The sequence below is a fragment of the Octopus sinensis genome, linkage group LG17 (assembly GCF_006345805.1).
Source record: "Octopus sinensis linkage group LG17, ASM634580v1, whole genome shotgun sequence".
Taxonomy (NCBI): domain Eukaryota; kingdom Metazoa; phylum Mollusca; class Cephalopoda; order Octopoda; family Octopodidae; genus Octopus; species Octopus sinensis.
In genome coordinates this window covers 23,081,431-23,102,918 of record NC_043013.1, presented here as the reverse complement: position 1 = coordinate 23,102,918, position 21,488 = coordinate 23,081,431, and the positions used below count along the sequence as shown (strand labels likewise).

The following is a 21,488-nucleotide window of genomic DNA, read 5'->3' as shown; positions in this document are numbered from 1 at the left end:
TTCACTGCCATCAGTCATCTTTACAGAATTTTGTGTTGATTTTAACCAGGGTATTTCCCCCGCTCTCATTCTAGATCCCACTTGCATTTCAGACTGTTCAAATCCTTACGTAACCAATGTGTAGTGGTTGACTAACAAAGGTTCTGCGGTCTTCTTGCTTCAAGTTACAGTCTAGTTACAGTCACTACTTTTACGTTAAAGTCGAATGGTTTTCTGTGGGTACAACACAAACATCCAACTATAAAAAAAAAAGCCTCCAACACTGACCTACTTCCTCCTAAGGCTTTAATTCAAATGTGCAAATAAGTTTAAAATTCTAGGAGATAAATGAAATTAAAAGTGAAAATATTGGACAGAGGAAACAAGGATTATTTCAATAATATACACGTTTATGTTCTTGTGATCACACACCTGTGAATAAATTACATAGAAATGATAAATAGCTTCATATAAAATGCACAATCCATGCTTGAGGTGAAAGTGTGAACCGATGAAAGTGTCCTGATGATTTGGCTTTTATCATTGAATTCCAAAGTGGCTCAGTTTGGAACTTTAGCTTATATTGGCCCCTTCCCACCTCCATCTCCTTTTTCTTTTCTACCAGACATGTTCTTAAAATCTATTTTCACAGAAACGTTTAAGAGAAACCCAATGAAAACATTAACTGCTAAACAAACACTCCATTGTGTATTAATAAATTTCCATTTCATTATTGTTATTTCCCTCATTCTACTCATGAATTATGAAACTTATGTATATACAGGTGTGTGTGTGTACAGGTGATTCAAAAGTCCTTTTAGTATTTATGGATATGGGCTGGTTGACAACTGAGGTCACTTGAGCTTCTTAATATATATATTTCTTTACTACCCACAAGGGGCTACACACAGAAAGGACAGACAAACGGAGTAAGTCGATTACATCGACCCCAGTGCGTAACTGGTACTTATTTAATCGACCCCGAAAAGATGAAAGGCAAAGTCGACCTCGGCGGAATTTGAACTCAGAACGTAGCGGCAGACGAAATACCGCAAAGCATTTCGCCCGACGTGCTAACGTTTCTGCCAGCTCGCCGCCTTCTTAATATATATCTCACCCCCACCCCCCGTCTCCCTCACCACAGCCTTTATCTTGCAATTCATTGCACTCTCTGCCCTACTTGTCTCAGTTCTCTGTTCAGTGCCAAAGCTCAGGAATTCAATTCCAGAATAATATCATGGCATTTATAGTGCCAGCAGCTCAAACCACCTTTGGTAGTTAAACGAGGTACACCTGGACAACTGAACAAAATTATCATTATATGATGATAATGATAGTACCATTTTTAGGGCGATGAATATTTTTTCATCTTTTGATGATATTTTTGTAAGATTTATATATATATATATATATATATATATATATAATATATATATATATATATATATGGATATTATCTCCAATGATATATTGGAAATATGAAAACAAAATTGTAACAAAACAGAAAATATAAATATATCATGTAAATGCTAGAGTCTTCTGAATCACTGTATACATATAAATGTGTTTCCTTTTTCCCCTCTCTCTTTCTCTCTGTCTATCTATCTGTCTCTCTCTATATCTGTCTGTCTGTCTATTTATATGAGACATGTTCCAAATTTTGTAGTTCATTATAATATGATGACAGGATATTTCTATTATTTCGCAGTTTGAGTGAAAACTTTGGAACACTCCAATGGTGTGTGTACATATATATATATATATATGTACACACACACATACAAGGGGCTATTGAAAAGTTCCTGGCTTTAAGGATATCGTGAAAAGCCTGGTTGGAGGCCCAACTTTCTGGAGGTCTTTTACAGGTCTTAGAAAAACTGAATGACCACTGCAATAAGTGTGTGAATCTGAGAGGGGAATATTTTGAATAAAATCACAATTAAGTGATCCTCCTGTATTTTCCTTTACCCAAAGCCAGGGACTAGCGCTCCCTAGATATATGCACACAGGCATACATGTGTGTGTATTGAATGAGAGTGTCCACTGTTATTCTTTCTCAATTTCTAGTTTTTCTTCAGGTAATATATTAATTTTCATTTGAAAAACTATTTTTAGCCATGCTCTATAAATTACTCTTGTTTTTCTGATATATCTAATCATCTTACCTTTGAATTAAAACAAACACACACACACACACAACACACACAAAGTAGCTTTGAAGTATAATGATGTGGTGTTAACGACTCAAGTTAATTTCAATGACTTGGGCAGGCCTCTAAAGGCTGCTGGTACGGCCCATTCCTCCACACTAAACCAAGAAATGAAAATAGATAATGAAGGAACCCCCCCCACAAAAAAAAAAACCCATTGATTTATGTTTAAATCTTTGCCTTGTACTTCTTCTGTGCAAGACTTGTTCCAGTTTGTGGTTGATTGTAGGAAAAGCATTGAAATGTAAAAATTAGTTTTGTAAAAAAAAAAAAAGCAAAACTGAAAATCTCATTCCTGCAAACATGGAAAGTAGATGCGTGCTGGTGTGTGTGTGTGTGTGTGTGTGTGGAATGCTTCAAGTGAACAAAGACCACAAGCTTGTTTTGGTTTCTGGTCACTTCACACACACACACACACACACCACACACACACACACACCACACACCACACACACACACACACACACACACACACACACACACACACACACACACACACACACACACACACATTGCTAGTATGAAAATCACAACACTCTATTTCTGAATATACACAGCCTTGTCTTTTGTCAAAAGACATGTCTGTCTGCCTGTCTGTCTCTCTCTCTCTCTCTCTCTCTGTGTACAACAATCTGTCTGTGTATGCCTTGTGCATATGTTTTCACTTACCTACTTCATGTTCTTGTATTTCAGAGCCAGCAATTCTTGTCATGTACCATTCCATGCGGCCACACCCTGTTATCACAGCAACTCTTTTAGATTTTATGTGTCGGGTAATTCTTTTTCTTTCTCTCTTTGATGGTAGAGGAGGACAGAATCTTTTTTTGTCAAGAGTAAAGGTTATATATAAGTGATTGAATCAACTCCATCATAGCTATTTATTTATTTGTTTGTTTGTTTGTTTGTTTGTTTCCACTTCCAATAGAGGAAGATAGAAGACAAAGTGTAGAGACATAACTAGAATCTGAGTTAAAATATTGCCACAGTTGGCTTTGCTTTCTGAGTTTAGTTTGGTTATTAAAATAAAAGGCAGCAATACAGAGGAGTGATTGGATCCCAAATAAAAACTTGTCATTTGCCAATAAAAAAACAAAAAAAATAAAAATGATCACCTGGTTGTGCTTGCTTGGTTAAAAATGGTCACTAACATTGATGGTCAGTGAGACTATAAATGTTTGCAGTAAAACACTTTAGGATGACCTTGACTATGATTTGAAAGATTTGGCTGTCCAGTATTGATGTGAACATTGCCTTTGGTCAGCAGATATATCTCTATTGATCAGATGGCACATTCCCCATGCTGCTTGTCATGGCGACACCCGTAGCCTTAAGCTTGATGACTATTGGTTGCTATTCCTTGCTGAATGGCATCCCTTGTCTGGTTCCAAGATGGTTTATTTCCACTTTTGCTACCATTCTCTTATCTGCTCTCTGGGCAAGAATCCCTTCTCCCATTCTATCCTGTAAAGAAGAAATCAACCGAGATTTTTCAATTTTGGTATAGACTTCAATTGATCCCAAATGCGTGATTGACATTTATTTGATGAATGCTGAAAGATGACTGACAAAACAAATGGCAGGGTTTAAACCTGGAACATGGAAGCACATAACTAAAGTTTCTTCTATCTCACTCCCTGCATCATATTTTGCTGGGTCTGCTCTATCACATGGCATCTTGTTGGATGCTGCGCCATTTCTAACATTTCACTCTTATTGTAGTAGTAGTGGTAGTAGTAGTAATAATAATAATAATAATAATAATAATAATAATAATAATCCTTTCTACTAAAGGTACAAGGGCCTGAAATTTTGTGGGGAGGGGTCTAGTTGATTACATTGAACCCCAGTGTTTCACTGGTACTTCTTTTATTGACCCCTGAAAGGATGAAAGGCAAAGTGGAATTTGAACTCAGAACATAATGACAAATGAAATGTTGCTAACGATTCTGCAATTTTGCCACCTTAAAAATAATAATAATAATAATCCTTTCTACTCTAGGCGCAAGGCCAGAAATGTTGGGGGAGGGGGGCGGGGGCTAATCGATTATATTGACTCCAGTACTTCACTGGTACTCCTTTTGTTTAATAATAATGAGTTGAGGACATATAGGCTGTCATTGTTTTTTTCTGTGTGTTGCAGGTGATGCCCAATTTTTGTCCTTCTCTCTCAGTACAAGTACGACAAGGAATCTACACTTCTTTGCGATCAATTCTTGAGAAACGGGTTCTCCAGTAAGTAGTCCTCCTCTGTTTTCACTTTGACAATAATGGTGAGCAGGGCTGTTATGCCTAAGCAAGGTGTTTAATTCTTTTATAAATTGTTAATGTTTTGTCTTTTTCTTCTTTTCAGGTCTTTATCTCCTTTATTTGATAATCCCAAATTGGATAAAGAACTCCGGGCTTTAATTAGAGAGAATTTCATTGAATTTTGTTCTCCAGATAGTAAGTCTACATTAGTTTATTAATTCATTTTTTTGTTTTCAACCAAGTTATAGAAACCCAGTGGACGGCCCTGTTACACAGATACTATGAACTGCTCTGTTACAGAGATACAGTGAAAGGTCTTGTTATAGAGATGCAGTGAACGATACTGTTAGTAAATACAGTGAATGGCTTTGTTACAGAGTAACAGTGAACAACTCTGTTACAGAGAAACAGTGAACAACTCTATTACAGTAAAAATTTTTGCCAACATAACGTGGCACTCCTGGTTTAGGATGAATGTTGCTGTAATTTAGCCCCAGGAGACATTGTCTCCAGCTGGCTATATGACGCAATCTGTGTCTTATATTTTTGAACAAGGGCTTCTATATTGTCTTGAGCTGAGTGGGGGTGCTAGATTCCCTTGTTTGAGAATATAAGGACAGAGATCGTGTCATACAGCCAGCTGGAGACGATGTCTCCTGGGGCTAAATTACAGAAACATTCGTCCTAAACCAGGACTGCCATGTTATGTTGGCAAACAATCTTTACCCCAAAGTACTGTTGCTGAATATCTCTTGTTGTGAGATTTACAAATAGTTATTTTCTGACCCTGTTACAGATTTATAGCAAACAGCATTTTATCCTTTATAAAAATGGTGAACAACTTTTCTATGGAGTTAAACTCAACAACCTTAACTATGGATGTACTCTCAGTAACTGATTACAGAGGTTTAATAAAATAAGCATTAGTGGTGTACTGCTACTTCTGCCGTCCCCTTGCTCTGAGGGCAGAAATGGGGACTGCTGTTGACCCACTCTTCCTTCCCCACAAATTTCTACTCTTTTGTGTGTTTGATTTTTATTATTATTAAGTTTATAGATAACGGAGTTGATGGGGATACTCTAGGACCAGATATGAGGTCAGCAGTTGTTGTTAGCATCATCTACACTTAGTGTCTCAGTTTAAGATGCTTCACTTTAAAATGATCTACACAGAAAAAATGAAAAAGATTATGGAGTAAAGGTTAAGAGTAAAGTGTGGGCAAATGTTGTTTTGTTGTATGTAGTGATGTCACTTTATATTGTGAGTTCAAATCCTACAAAAACTGAGAAAATATATGCTACTAAACCATTGAAGGTCTGTTATTTTGATTACACCTCTCCCCTATAAATTTGTAGTTGTGTCCAAAATTAGAAGGCATTATTATTATTATTTTTTAAGGTGGCGAACTGGCAGAATCGTTAGCATTCTGGGCGAAACACTTACCAGTATTTCACCTGTTGCTACGTTCTAAGTTCAAATCCTGCCGAGGTAGACTTTACCTTTCATCCTTTTGGGGTCAATGTAATCGATTAGTTCCTCTCTCCCCAAATTTCAGGCCTTGTTCATTTTGTAGAGAGGATTATTATTATCATTATTATTATTATTATTGTTTTTACCACCACCACCACCACCATCATCACTTCAAATATCATTTCTGTTTAGTTGTCAAAGAAGAAGCTTCTGTGAATAAAGACCTCACTGCTGATGTTGGTGAATCTGGGAACCATATTGTGGAGATGAGCAGCTTGTCTGATGGAGTGTTTAGTGATGATGAAGATGACATTCCATTAGGTCAGTTCTTTTCTTTAATTATCATCTGCGAAAGTCATGCAATGTTTAATGAGTGTAGTTCTGTTTCACTGCATCTGTATTAAGTTTGTCTTTATAGTCTTGTCGGTCATTTTGAATTTCTTTAGTAACTCCTGGGTAGTCTTATTGATTTTGTGTTTTGTATTTTGTTTTAAATTTAGGGAAGCTGGTTGGTGACACCAAGATAAAGCCTTTCAGAAACGGCCCCCGATTCCAGCCAATTGATATCACTGAACACATCCAACTTCTTCAGCATGAACTGCGACAGTTGACTATTGAGCTGCAGAATGAAACGTATGTAGCTTCTTACTAAAAGTTGCTGTTTGTGTGACTTGTTGTTGTGCGACCGCTTAGCATCTCGGTCAACTTCATTTTAGTCATCTCTGTCTGTCTGTCTCTCTTTTTTTTTTTCTTCCAAAAATTGAACCTCTTCAGAGATGGTCAGAGTAACACAAAAAGAAAGATATCAAAATGAATAGTTTTGTTGGTTGTTCCCCTGGGTAAAATACACAATTCTGCATGTTTTTTGCCTCATTATTGAAAAGGAATGTAAAAAGCATTAAAAAATTGAATTAAAAAATAAATCAAAAACCTAAAAGCCTACCATTGAGTGGTTTAAATTTTACAAACACTTCTTCAGTTTTTTATAATTGTGGACATACTTATATATGAAGCTGCAAGTTTCAGAGCCTTGAGTTTCAGTATATATGCACAGGCATGAGGGCCGTGGGGTGCATGGCTGTGTGGTTAAGCTGTTTGCTGCCCAACCACATGGTTCTGGGTTCAGTTCTACTGTGTGGCATCACAAATGTTTTCTATTACAGCCCCACATTGACCAAAGCCTTGTGAGTGGATTTGGTTGACTGAAACTGAAAAAAGCCTCTCATATAAGTGTGTGTGTGTGAATATTGCCTGGTTTTGACATCAGGTGATCGCTTCAGACCAGACGAGCATCACTGTCCCAAGTGGTGTCCTTAATTTCCAGTCTGTGATGTAAACATGTCTGGCCTTGGAAACAAGTACGGTTTGGCAACAGGAAGGGTATCTGACCGTAGAAACTCTGCCTCCATAAATTCTGTCTGACCCATGCAGGCATAGAAAGGTGGACGTTAACTGATGATGATGATGATGATAGGCCCAGAGCCTTGAAGACTTTTTCTCTTTTGTGCTAGTATCAAAACAAACCATTCAGGAGTCATACCATTGAAGCAATTGGTTATAGTGTTGGGAGTAGTGGTGGTAGTATGGTTATCCTCTAACTCGGTGCTTCTCAACCCCTTTTTCACCCATGGGCCCCTTTGATTCCTTTTATACTCTGCTGGACCCTCAGAGCCATTCAATGTGTAAAAAAATCCCTTTATACTTTTAGAATTGAATATTACAAGCAATTGTGTAAATAAATTTGTTAAAATATTTTGTGTATTCTACAAGTATAACCAGTTTGTTTTACATAATTTTTAACAAAAAAATCTTATATGCTCCCCCCCCCCCCGGGTTACATGGACCCCAGTTAAGAACCCTGCATTAAGAACCCCTAACCCTGCATTAGATGCTGGAGGATATATATGAGACAGAGGTGGCAGTTAATTTTTGGAAGATTTACTGGAGTCCCAAGGGTCTATAGGAGCCACGGGGCTATACAGTGTGAGATCTCTCCTATGATAAAAGGGGCATAAGAAGTGAGATGCGTAGGGAACTGTATATTTGCATACCTGTTAAACCTATGCTTGGTTAGAAAAAGCAGATACAAAGTTGATGACAACAATGATGATAATATTAAGAGCGATCAGGAATGAATTTTCAGATTTGTCTGAACCATACATAGACAGGGAGGGAGGAGAGTGTCGAAAACGATTTTTCCCCTAGACCCCTTTTGTGATGCAGTTTTATGCTTTTTTTTTGTTTCTTAACCTCCCACATATTGCAGTGCCTGTGTTTATCTTTTACAGTGATCAGGAAGTCCAATGTGAAATCATTGACAAATTGGTACAACATATTCTCCGAGATGTAAGTAATGTTTTACTCTTTATGGAACTTGTTAAGTTTGATTCTGTATAAGAAGATATAATTGGATTAAGATGTCCTTTTTTAATTCTGTAGACAATTGCTGTATTCAAACATCTGTGGTTGAGTAGACAGTTTTCCCTCAGCTTTGAATTACATTCTAAAATAATTTGGGGTTTTTAACTCTAAGAGAATATATGTAAGTGTAGCAACTGAAGGATCACTAATTGATGATAAGGATAATATAGACACACACACACACACACACACACACACACACACACACACATGTATCCCCTTATTTACTGATTTATTTTTATTTTTTCCTTTTTCAGGAAGATTTTGACCAAGACATGGCATCTACACTTGCTATATGTTTGTGTCAAATCCTTGGCCATTTATTTATGAGTAATTTATTTCCACAGGAAGTAGATGAAGAGTAAGTAACAAATTACTTCTATTCTAGAAACTTTAATTAATTTAAATTCAAATTATGATGAAAGTAAACGAACAAACGAAGTGTGCTTTAGAAGCGTTGAGATGTCTTAAAAGTTGAATGATTTTTTAAAAATTCTCAAATGCAGGATAATGCTAATAATATAACCTGAATAGAATATTTTGCAGAATTTTTGAAGACATCTCATGCTTCAGAAGCAAACTTTGTTTGTTTGCATTCATCGTAATCTGAATTTAATGTATGATAGCGCCTCATAAAGCGAGATTTCTATATATCTTAAATTTGCAGAAGAATTTGTGGTGAGGGCTTAACCCTTTAGTATTTAAACCGGCCATATCCGGCCAAAATAGCTAATCTGTTTTATGTTCAAACTGACCAGATCCAGGCTCTCACACCTACCCTACAATGTTATTCTACATTAAGTAATTACACCATCAAGATCTTGAAGATATGAGATAATGCATGATTAATTCAAATCAATGTGAACCAATAAGCATTATGTTTGATAGAATAATCTGAACACTAAAGGGTTAAAGGTCAGAGCACCGCGAAGTGTAATCATGGGGATGTGAGTTTGAGTCTCATAGCTGGCCACCAACTCTAATTAATTTATTTGCTCCAAAACTGGTTTCAGAGTGAGGGCGCAAGCCCCATGCCCTTTATAATTTTAAAAAGAAAACCTTATTGAATATGACAATATAAAATGAATTTTCTTTGTTCAGGAATTGGTTAAAGTTTTAACAATTTCTTTATGCTAGCATTATAATTGCTAGATTAGCAGAATCTTTGTGAGCAGCAGACAAAATGTCTTGCAATATTTGGTTAAAAACCTTAAGGCGGCGAGCTTTCAGAATTGATACTACACTGGGCAAAATGCTTATTGGCATTTCGTCCGTTGAGGTTGACTTTGCCATTCATCCTTTTGTGATAGATAAAATAAGTACCAGTCGAGTACTGGGGGTTGATGTAATTGACTCCCCCTCCCCAATAAAATTGCTGGCCTTGTGCCAAAATTTGTAGCCAATATTTAGTTAAGACCTTAAGGTGGTGGGCAGCAGAATTGTTAGCCCGCTGGGCAAAATGCTTTGCAGCATTTTGTCTGTTTGCATCCTGAGTTCAAATTCTGCTGAAGTTGACTTTCAAGGTTGATAAAAAAAATACCAGTTGACTACTGGGGTCAACGTAATCAACTGGCAACCTCCATCAAATTTCTGGCTTTGTGCCTAGAGTAGAAAGGGTTATTATTATTGTTATTATTAAGGTAGTGAGTTGACAGAATCATTAGCACACCAGGTAAAATGACTTTTCATATACCTCTACGTTCTGAGTTCAAATTCTGCTGAAGTGAACCTTGCCTTTCATCCTCTCAGGGTTGATGAAATAAATACTACTACTACTACTACTACTGTGAGGCAGTGAACTAGCAGAAACAAGCAGACTGGACAAAATTCTGCAGCATTTTGTCTGTCTTCGCATTTTGAGTTCAAATTCCACTCAGGCTGACTTTACCTTTCATCCTTTCGTGGTCGATAAAATAAATAGCAATCAAGTACTGGGATCAATGAAATCAACAAGACCCCCTTCCCTGAAATTCAGTGCTTTGTGCATCTAGTAGACATGATTATTATTATAGACAATGACTAATGTCTGAGACCTTTGGAGATAAGTTGTGCTTGAGAAGACCCGGAAAGCCAAGTGAGACCATAACCTGTGGCCTATGCCAGTGGTGTATAACCAGTCCACTTATGAGTAACCTTCATTCATTTGGACAATAAAATTTGCTTGCGAAGACCTGTTGAGGCAAGTGAAATCAAAATTGCTGACGTGGCCGATGACAGTACCACCTGATTGGCATTCGTGCCAGTGGAATGTTAAAAACACATCCGAGCATGATCATTGCCAGGGCCACTGACTGGCTCCTGTGCTGGTGGCACGTAAAAAAGCACCATTCGAGCGTGATCATTGCCGGCGTTGCCTTACTGGCACATGTGTTGGTGGCACGTAAAAGCACCCACTATACTCTCAGAGTGGTTGGCATTAGGAAGGGCATCCAGCTGTAGAAACTTTTCCGGGTCAGATTGGAAACTGGTGCAGCCTTCTGGTTTGCCAGTCCTCAGTCAGACTGTCCAGCCCATGTCAGCATGGAAAGCAGATGTTAAACGATGATGATGATGATGATGATATTATTAAGGTGGTGAACTGGACGAAATGCTTAGCAGTATTTCACCTTTCGATACGGTCTGAGTTCAAATTCCGCCAAGGTCGACTTTGCCTTCATCCTTTCGGGGTCGATAAATTAAGTACCAGTTGAATACTGGGGCCGATGTAATCAACTGGGCCCCTCCCCCAAATTTCAGGCCTTGTGCCTTTAGTAGAAAGGGTTATCATTACAGTAGTTGATGGCAGAATCAGTCAAGCTCCTTGTTTCATTTACCTGTCTTCTTTTTCCCTTTCACCCTTCAAGGGTCAGCAAAATAAACCAGTCATGTGGTGGACTTGATCCCCTCAACTATACCATGTTATAGGCTCTGTATCACTTTTATGAATTATTATTATTACTGTGACTTATTCATTTCTTATTCAGGTCCATTGAAGATTCTATAGGAACACCACTATTTGTGATATTTAGGTAGGTAAATACTGGTTTGCTTTTAATACTTACTTTGTAACCCACTTGAAATCCAGGTGAGTTGCTGGCTTTGAAAATTTTACTTTCACCCAAAAATGTTCCTTGTCTCTTTATTTAGGAATTATTATTTCTTTTTTTTTTATTTATAGTTTTTGTTAACTTTTATGTTTTAGTCTGGGGAGAAAGGTCAGCTTTTGGGATCTTTATAGGACCTTTGAAATTGTTGATGGAAAACGTAAGAAGAAAGTCTAACTCGTGGGTTTTTATGTGGGGGGAAGTATTGCACGAAGATACTGAGTTGTTGTTACCATGGAGACCAAGTCTGAATATTTACAGCAAAATGATAATTCCGTTTAAAGCCTGCAAGAACCAGTTGGTGATGTTAACCAGGGATGCCAGATGAGATCTGCTGCCCAACCTCAAAGCTATAAATTGGTCAACGATACTGAAGTGATGTTAGTCCTACAATCCTATAACAGAATTAAGTTTTTATGTGCTAACTCTGCCAACTCCAGTTTGACTGAACAGAAAGCAGGTTCTGTTCCTACTTCACAGTTGAGTGTTTAGTGATAATTAAAGATAAATATCTGAAAATAATTTGTTCAAATCCCACAGGTACAGCCATGGGTATAATAACGAATGTAAATTATTTACATTATTTACATTTGACGGATATTTGTCCTCATCTTGTTTGTTATTAACACGACGTTTCAGCTGATACACCCTCCAGCCTTCTTCAGGTGTCTGGGGAAATTTTGAACCTGAGTTCTCGTTCCTAAGGCCTTTTTCAATATTATTATTGCTATTGCTCAGGTCACTGCTTGGAATCAAACTTGGAATCTTGGGGTTAGTAGCCCGCACTCTTAACCACTATGCCATATGTCCGCGAGCAATTATGGAGTGAATTTTAGGGCTTATAAATCTAATATTCGCCTATCCTTCCTTAATACCGGTTCCCATATGCTGCTCATATCTGCACTTGGTCTGCTTAGGAGGTTGTTGTGTCCTAGCATATGTGCTGCTTCTTTTAGTTTTTGTATTTTCCGGTGATGAAGGTTGGAGGGTATATCAGCCGAAACGTTGTTCTAACAACAAACGAGATGACAAATATCCGTCAAATGTAAATAATGTAAATAATGTACATAATTCCTCATCTCTTAAATATAGAACTGAATGACTGTCAAGTAGAAATCAAAAGGGAATTAGTGATTCACTTCCCCATCATCTCAAACGATCCGTCACAATGTCTTAAATTCTTGCTTTTGTTTTTCTTTCAATTGTCTCTCAATTCTGTTATGTTGTCTCATGCATTGTATTTTGTTTCCTTCCAGAAACTTCTGTTCTACTGCTGAAGAGGATCCTATTCGACAGCCATTATTGTTCCTGATGGATGAAATGTACCAGAAACAGCCCCATATAGGTTATCACATGCTCTATTTCCTAAAAGTAAGGTAAGGATGAAGAATTTAGCTTTATGAACGCTAATGTTTTTGTTGTCTGTTGTTTTTTTTTTTTCCTGACTTCTATTTACTTTTATTTTTGTAAGGATCTAATAATTCTTTCACTTTCATTTTTGGTTTTTCAAGAAATGTTTTTCTATCTGGAACCAACAACTCCTGTCCTTCTCTAAGCTACACTTGTAGCACAAGTTGAACTCAGCTTAGCAAAACTCTTGTCAATTTTTCAATACTTCTTTTGCATATTGTGATGTGCCTTTTTACAGCTTGGTGGACTGGGCCATTTAAGATTTAATAGTCTTGGCCAGTGATGCAATGATATGCAGGTGGCAGTATGTGAGCTGTTAACCTCTCAACTGGTTTATCTGGTAACAACTTAACCATTTACACACTGTAAACTTAACCTTGGTATTAGTTTTTTTTTTCAGTTTTACAAATTAAGTCATTGAGGCAAATAGTCTTTGCATATTGATACAATATATCTTTTTTAATATCATTTTAAGTATTTTTTTTTGGCAAGGTTAAAATGGTGCGGCATAGTAATTTTTGCTTCTTAAATTTGGATCTTAGCTTGTCTTTTTAGTGTGATCTCCATCTTCAGCTTGGTGAACAACTTAGTGACACAGTGTTTCTAGGCCAGAGCTTACTAAGCAATGACTTTGATAGTAGTAGTCTTGTATATTGCAACACATTTTAATTATGTGACCAGTTATTAAAATACTGAGATGTAACTGACTTTATTATTTGGATGTTGGCTTCTGTTACTTGCACTGGTGTTATGTAGTGTTTCTGGTGGTAGAAATACTCACTACTCACCCAGTGACTCACTACTCTTACTATACAATAGGTGTCATGCAGAGATATTGTGTGAGAAACGCCTGTCTTCTTATCTCTGGAGGGCTTTACTGTGCCAGTGTTTAGCTTTCGTTTCACAGCATTCAGTTTGTGAGAGAGAAATTTTCCCTTGGGTGGAGTACGGATTTATCCAGGTGAAATTTTATAAAGATAGACTGAGGCATGTAGAATTAAGTATACTGCCCATATATACTACAATACACCTGCAGTGGATTTGAACTCGGAACCTACAAATTACTACCCATTTAATCATTCCACTTGTGTTTGCAAATAGATGATGGTTACTAAAGTTGGAGTTGAGTGATTTATTTTGAATGTGGTTGGAAGAATAGATAAATGGAATGAGAGAGAGAGAGAGAGAGAGAGAGAGAGAGAGAGAGAGAGAGAGAGAGATGTTAATAAATTGCAGTCTGAATGAGACCGAGAAGGCATTGATTGGTTTAGTTCAGACAGGACAGCCACACGTACCAAAGGGGCAAAGTTAAATAATGGTAGTCATTACATTTTGCTTTAATTTTTTTATATTTTCAGTAAAGTCAATGATGACAAAATGTCCAGTTATCGTGATTTCTGTAAGAGTTTAGATGGAAAAGATTTGGAATCCTGCCTAATGAATGATTTACGGGTAAATATTACTTAGCTTTTTTTTTTTGTTTTTTTTTTGTCAGTTTTTAACTGAAATTATTATTCTGAATTTCTAAATAATTGTTTAGTGTATATTTTTTACATTGCTATTCTTCTCCACTCCATAATGGTAACCAATTAATCTATTTTTGTAAATTATTTAATTATATGACCGTTGCCAGCGCCGCCCCGACTGGCCTTGTGCCGGTGGCACGTAAAAAGCACCATCCGTTCGTGTCCGTTGCCAGCCTTGCCTGTCCCCTGTGCTGGTGGCACATAAAAAGCACCATCCATTCGTGGCCGTTTGCCAGCTCTGTCTGGCACCTGTGTGGGTGGCACGTAAAAAGCACCCACTGCACTCACGGAGTGGTTGGCGTTAGGAAGGGCATCCAGCCGTAGAAACACTGCCAGATCTGATTAGGCCTGATGAAGCTTTCCGGCTTCACAGACCCCAGTTGAACCATCCAACCCATGCTAGCATGGAAAACGGACGCTAAACGATGATGATGATGATGATGATGATGATATATCATCAGAAATCATGTAGTTTGACTAGGCAATAACAATTTCCCTCCAGATCCTCTGTTTGCACCATATGTGTACATCTAACCAATTAAGAAAGGTCAAAAGCGAGTAGCATCTGGTTGTATTAGTGTGACCAGCATCACCAGCACCACAGATCTGCTTGAGTAAAATTGCCTCAATTCCTTGCTCAAGGACGGCATCAAACATCATGCTTATTTCATTAGGTTGATGCAAGTTGGATTCTATTAAATATTTTAAAAAGTTGTCAGCAACCAGTGGCTTTTTTTTTTTAGATGCAAACTAATATTCAAATCATTTGCAATCAGATTACCTTGACAAAAGGAAAACTTAGGTATTCGCAATGTTTTGAATTAGTTTTGCATAATCTTGTAGTTTTGAGATTTTGATGATGTGATTGTTTATTTTTAGAATGACATTGTCAGGTAAGTTTGTGAGGCTGCATTTGGTCAGTTTGACCATGTAGAATATTTGGGCCAAATATGGTTAGTTTAAACAAACACTAAAGTGTTTGTAGGAGTAGATAGGAAAGAATCAAGAGATACTTGTAGAAATTTTTTTTAGAAGAGTAAGGGCTGCACACACCATTTCTGTAGATCTTCCAAAACTGGCAGAAGAAAGGAAGGCAGGCAAACTGGATTCTTACGATAGAATGGTTCTGCTGAAGGTACCCAAGAGCCAAGTCTGCAATGGAAGTGTCACCATTCTGATTGTTATTCTGCAAAAATCACTAAAAGCCTTGACGGTATGTTCTGTTGCTATGTTCCTGGTTCCAATCCCATGACATCTGCAAGTTATAGAGAAACTGGTGAGGCTAATTGCAGATGATAATGCTTTGTAGGATGGAAGAAGGAAAGCAGACACAGTTTTGGGGGACAAGATTTACCGGTTGAGACTAAGTTTTATTTTTTTCTGTTATTCAGTTGTTTTTGAAATTGAAAAAAAAAAAAAAAAAAAAAAAAAAAACCCAAAAAGAAACCAGCCCCCCACCCAATTACATCAATTTTTTTCTCCTTTTGTTTAGATCTGTCAAGAAGACGATGTGAGGTTATTTACATATCTGTTACCGGACATTTATACACATGTAAGTTGGTTTCATGTTTATTTTTTCACGGGTTTTCTTTCTGAACTTCCTGTCCATGGCACTACACGTTGATATGGGTCTTCAGAACTCGATAAACCCTATGCCATCCCCAGCTGAACTCCCTTGCTACATCTCTTGTACGTGTTTGTTTCTGTACTAAAGCGTTGATCCTTCTGTGCTATGACAGGCCCCTGAAACTCTTCCTGCTCTTGTTTTTGTTTGCATCAACCATTAAACTGCAACATTTCAAACCGAGCATCAATCACACTGACAACAATCATTATAATCTCACTGAAAGGAAGCTTGAATGGCCACTGGGCACGGTCCTGTCTTCATTGTGGGACTCAGGTTAGCTAAAAAGTGGAAAGTAAATCAAGCAGGTACTTGCATAGGATGTCATTTAATGAGGGGGAGGGCAGTTGGTGGCATTGTACTTCGGTGATAAGCAAATAGCATTTGACTGTGACGTTGTAATGGTGTGTGTGAGTTATTCTAAGAGAGCAGAAACAAGTGGCATAGGGAACTGCAATCACTGATTTGGCTCCAGCCTATGTCTGTAGTCGGTAGAAATGTCACGGCCATACTAAACACTTCATGTACGGTATTATGGTTATGATGTATTCTGAATTCAAATTTCATTAAAACCAACTTTGGTCTTTTGCTCGTCTTGGTTTGATAAAGAAATTGTCATCAATCTTCCAGGACTGACTCAGCTGATTGCATCCAATTCTTAATGTATTATTGTTATAGATAACAAGGCACTGAGCTGGCAGAATTGTTAGCATGCTGGGCCAAATACTGAGTAGCATTTCATTTTCTTGACGTTCTGAGTTCAAATTCTGCTGAGATCAACATTGTTTTTCATTCTTTCAGGGTTAATAAAAGAAGTACCAGTTGTGCACTGGGGTTGATATAATTGACTTACCTCTTCCCTTGAAATTGCTAGCCATGTGCCAAAATTTGAAACTATTATTATTATAAAGAACAAAACGGTGGTTTGGAGTAAAGATTATTTGCCAACATAACACGGCAGTCCTGGTTTAGGATGAATGTTGCTGTAATTTAGCCTCAGGAGACATTGTCTCCAATTTGCTACACGACATGATCTGTGTCCTTATATTCTCGAACAAGGGAATCTAGCACCCCCACTCAGTTCAAAACAATATAGATTCTCTTGTTCGAAAATATAAAGACACAGATCGTGTCGTATAGCCAGCTGGAGACAATGTCTCCTGGGGCTAAATTACAGCAACATTCGTCCTAAACTAGGACTGCCATGTTATGTTGGCAAACAATCAAAGTACTGTTGCTGAATATCTCTTGTTGTGGGATTTAAAAATGGTAAAATGGTGATTGTTTAGCCAAATTCTTTGCATGGCAAACAAAATATCTCCTGTTTGTTTCAGTTCTTTACAGTTTAACTTCAAATTTTTATCAAGGACAACTTTCAGAGTCACTAAAGTTCCTGTAAAATACTAGGGCCAGTTTAATAATCATTGAATCTCTTGTTTTAAGTTTGAGAGAAGCAGTTGTTTGGATTTTCATCTAATGCTTCTTCTTTGATTCCTTCTCAGTTCCCAAACATTGTCATTGGTAATACAGAACTGCTGCAGATGATAGTTTCTTGTATAGATGCTGTTCAGGTGAGTTCACTTTCTCTCTTCACCTTCTCATATTAGTTGTAATCCTTGCTGTTGTTATTAGTCTATCACTAGTATGGTATACACGTAGATATAAAAAAAGGCGGCGAGCTGGCAGAAACGTTAGCACACCGGGCGAAATGCGTAGCCATATTTCGTCTGCCGTTACATTCTGAGTTCAAATTCCGCCGAGGTCGACTTTGCCTTTCATCCTTTCGGGGTCGATAAATTAAGTACCAGTTACGCACTGGGGTCGATGTAATCGACTTAATCCGTTTGTTTGTCCCCTCTGTGTTTAGCCCCTTGTGGGTAGTAAAGAAATAGGTATACACGTAGATATACTTACTTTAATTGTTCTCGTACATCGTGTATACACGATGTCACATACACCTGGCTGTACTGTTGTTAGTCTTCGATTGTACTACAACAGACTGTATTGTTGTTATGTTTTTGTTGCCGAGGCGTTGTCTCTGCCATTCTTCATCTCATCTACAGTCACTGTATGAAGTACCAGTAATACACTAGTATCCATATCAATTAACAATAATCCTCTCCTATTTATTATTCTTTATCATTTCCAGTTGCAGGATCTCATTTGTCAAATTCTCCAAGGTCACTTGATTATGTTCCGCAAAGATTCCTTCCTCTACGTCCTCAGTAAGTTCTTTACTTTCCCTTTTTGTTTTTCTTATTTTATTATCATTTTCGTTCGTTTTTCTTTACTCTTCTTTGTTTTCTTTTGTTGTTTGGTTTATTTTCTCATTTTTTTCTTTTCTTTTTGTTACCCGATTTCATTGAGAATATTCATTTGTTTGTCAGGTGTCAGCCAATCAATGAAAGCTTTGTTGGTTCACCTTCCATGTCCTTGGTTAAGATACTCAACTCTCAATGACGGTGTCCATCAGATTGTAAAGAGATGTCATGTCTTGTGTAATGTTGTTACCCTATGTCAAAAGTAATAATGTTGATGGTGGCGCTTATGCCAAGACTGCTCAGCGAATATACGGTTTAAGTAAGGAAGAGAAGAACTCCTGCAGCTCAGGTTATTGAAGGAAAGTAGATTTCCACCAGCCTGCAGTAACTGAGTTCAATTCTTTCTACTGTCATTGGTTGGAGAAAAGATAAATTCCTTTTGGTTAATTTGGTTTAGAGATTCACCACAAGAAAAACAAATGCTGAATTGTCTGTCTTTGACTTGACAGAGTATGGGATTCTGCATGTCTCTTGTTGGCTAAGTCCATCTATGAACTGGTACATCTTACTGTTGTAAGCAGTAGGAGCAGTATGTAATTTATGTCTCAATGACGGTGTCCATCAGATTGTAAAGAGATGTCATGTCTTGTGTAATGTTGTTACCCTATGTCAAAAGTAATAATGTTGATGGTGGCGCTTATGCCAAGACTGCTCAGCGAATATACGGTTTAAGTAAGGAAGAGAAGAACTCCTGCAGCTCAGGTTATTGAAGGAAAGTAGATTTCCACCAGCCTGCAGTAACTGAGTTCAATTCTTTCTACTGTCATTGTTTGGAGAAAAGATAAATTCCTTTTGGTTAATTTGGTTTAGAGATTCACCACAAGAAAAACAAATGCTGAATTGTCTGTCTTTGACTTGACAGAGTATGGGATTCTGCATGTCTCTTGTTGGCTAAGTCCATCTATGAACTGGTACATCTTACTGTTGTAAGCAGTAGGAGCAGTATGTAATTTATGAGTGTTCGGTAATGCCTTTGAAGAGATCTTCCGAGTGGATGGGGGTCAATAAGGGGCACTAGTTTCTGAGATCCACATTTACTTTATACCTGATGCTCTTTTTGATTCTTGTTCTCAGACAATGTTGTCTGCTCAGTTCAGAACATATTTCTGTTGTTTTGTGGCTAATTTTTTTATTTTACCTCTCCATCCATTTCTCATCCACCAGATGCCAGTTTGGAATGGGAAACCATTGAACAATATTTCCTGTGGCAGCTAATCACAGCTCATAGTATACCCGTGGAACATATCATGCCGGTATTGCCAAAGCTGGAATTTTGCAGTAAGTGTGACTTGTTAATTGGGAAATTCAAAAATGCATGCACACACACACACACACACACACTTACAGACCCTCCTTTCTCACCTACCAAATATTCTCCCACACACAAACACACTGTCTGTAACTCCTATACATACACACATAAACATACATGGACACACACACACATGCAAATATACATGTGCACACTATATACGCATGCATACTCACACATACACGTGCACCCCCTCCCCCCGCCAATAAGCACTCTCCTGCCATTAAAGACAACAATTACCTCTCATAATTAGAGATCCCACATGTGAATGACTCACATGTGGGTTTTTTTTTTCCCTGATTCTCTTCTCTGTTCCTCATTATTTTTGGGAAGCAGACAATGAGTTAAGGGCAAATTTCAAAAAAATCATTAAAAAATAGTTTTATTTCTTTTTTTTTTTGTCGCAAAAAATTCTTGAAAGATTTAAACTTGTGAATTGGAAGATTGGAAAGCAAGACCCACTTGTTTCTAGAAGTTGTTCACGTATTGGGAGCAGTTCCAAAGGAACTCAAGGACCGAAGATTTTGTGCATTGGTACTTACCAAAACCTTTAATAAGCAGCAAGGCACAAAACTCTCAGCCCTCGACTCACTTTGTGGCTTCTGCTGAATACAATAATAATAATAATAATAATGATAATGATAATAATGATGATGATAATAATAATAATGATAATAATAATAGTATATAATGTATGTATGATGTTTGTTTCTTTGTACAGCTCATTCAGAAGCACTTGCCAGTATCATGATTTTGCTGAAACAGGAATGGTAAGTCAAGCTGAGAGATTTCTTATTCAGATTGGAGCCTGGTGCAGCCTCTTGGCTTGCCAGACCTCAGTTAAACTGTCCAACCCATGCCAGCATGGAAAGCTGATATTAAACAATGATGATGATGATGATCTCCATGATTAGCATTACTTTGAGTCCAATTCTCTCAGTAGAATCATCACCCCCCGCCCCTTAACCCACAAACATTTTGACCAATTCCCTTGACCTTCACCATTGACATCATTATTGATATTACACTGTCTCCTTCTACTATAGTCATTGTTTTTTACTATCACAAAAGATCTAAAAATTACTGAAAACAATCAGGTGGATGATGATGATGATGGTGGTGGTAGTGGTGATAATAGTTATGGTTATAAGCTTGATGCTGGTGATCTGTGTTTAAGTGTGTCTGTTATTTAGTTTCTATGTTGTTATAAAGCATTATTTCAGGCTTTGTGTTTATGTATCTGTATACATCAGTGTGTGTTTGTGTATGTATTTATGTATGGCCTTAAGTCTGTATACGATGCCTGCTGATGGAAATGCTTGTATGGTTTGCTTATCCTTGTCTGAATATGTGTGTGATGACGTGTCAGCTAGTATATTTGTCTGCAGGTGTATGTATATGGGTGCACTTGAGTCCCTATGGGTGTATGTATGGTTATGTTTGCTTGAGTACCTGTGCTATGAACTGTAAAATAAGGGGAACGTATTACTTGTTGCTTGCAGCCCAACTGCCGAGTTGTTGCGACCATTAATGTGCCGAGAATACAAGAAGCAGGATTTGTTTACGGTGTCTGTTATGAAGAATTGGGCTCATGAATATGAGGACCGGCTGGCAGAGTTGCTCTACAACCTTCTGGCCAAATCAAACAGCACACCAAAGAAGCGGCAGAGGTAACCAGTTCCTCTAAGTTTATCTCATTTATGTTCAAAAAAGTCTTTGAGAATTGTTTTAGTTTTATTTTTTTTGTCATCTGTGTTCTTATATGATACTCCTGCAATTGGAATGGTGAGCAATCTGTAGAGTATCCAGTTGTAAAAACAAATACGGGACAAAGGTTTAAAAGAATAAGTAAGTATTCCATTTATTAGCAGAGAAAAGTAGATT

At 37.5% G+C, this 21,488-nt stretch overlaps 1 protein-coding gene across 5 annotated transcripts in view; it reads left to right on the top strand.

Moving 5' to 3' along the window:
• Positions 1–21,488, top strand: part of LOC115220795 (integrator complex subunit 3) — a 59,974-nt gene that overhangs the window by 35,431 nt on the left and 3,055 nt on the right. For all 5 annotated transcript variants that reach the window (XR_005002655.1, XM_036510429.1, XM_029790938.2 and 2 more), the window contains exons 13-28: positions 2,883–2,962; positions 4,330–4,421; positions 4,540–4,631; positions 6,100–6,228; positions 6,408–6,540; positions 8,196–8,253; positions 8,586–8,689; positions 11,292–11,336; positions 12,668–12,787; positions 14,180–14,273; positions 15,840–15,899; positions 17,474–17,542; positions 18,121–18,196; positions 19,457–19,570; positions 20,326–20,374; positions 21,107–21,274. Coding sequence is in view for 4 of the 5 variants with exons in the window: in XM_036510429.1 (XP_036366322.1) it covers positions 2,883–2,962; positions 4,330–4,421; positions 4,540–4,631; positions 6,100–6,228; positions 6,408–6,540; positions 8,196–8,253; positions 8,586–8,689; positions 11,292–11,336; positions 12,668–12,787; positions 14,180–14,273; positions 15,840–15,899; positions 17,474–17,542; positions 18,121–18,196; positions 19,457–19,570; positions 20,326–20,374; positions 21,107–21,274 (1,483 nt within the window). In the remaining variant the exon portion in view is untranslated. The remainder of the gene's footprint in view (positions 1–2,882; positions 2,963–4,329; positions 4,422–4,539; positions 4,632–6,099; positions 6,229–6,407; positions 6,541–8,195; positions 8,254–8,585; positions 8,690–11,291; positions 11,337–12,667; positions 12,788–14,179; positions 14,274–15,839; positions 15,900–17,473; positions 17,543–18,120; positions 18,197–19,456; positions 19,571–20,325; positions 20,375–21,106; positions 21,275–21,488) is intronic.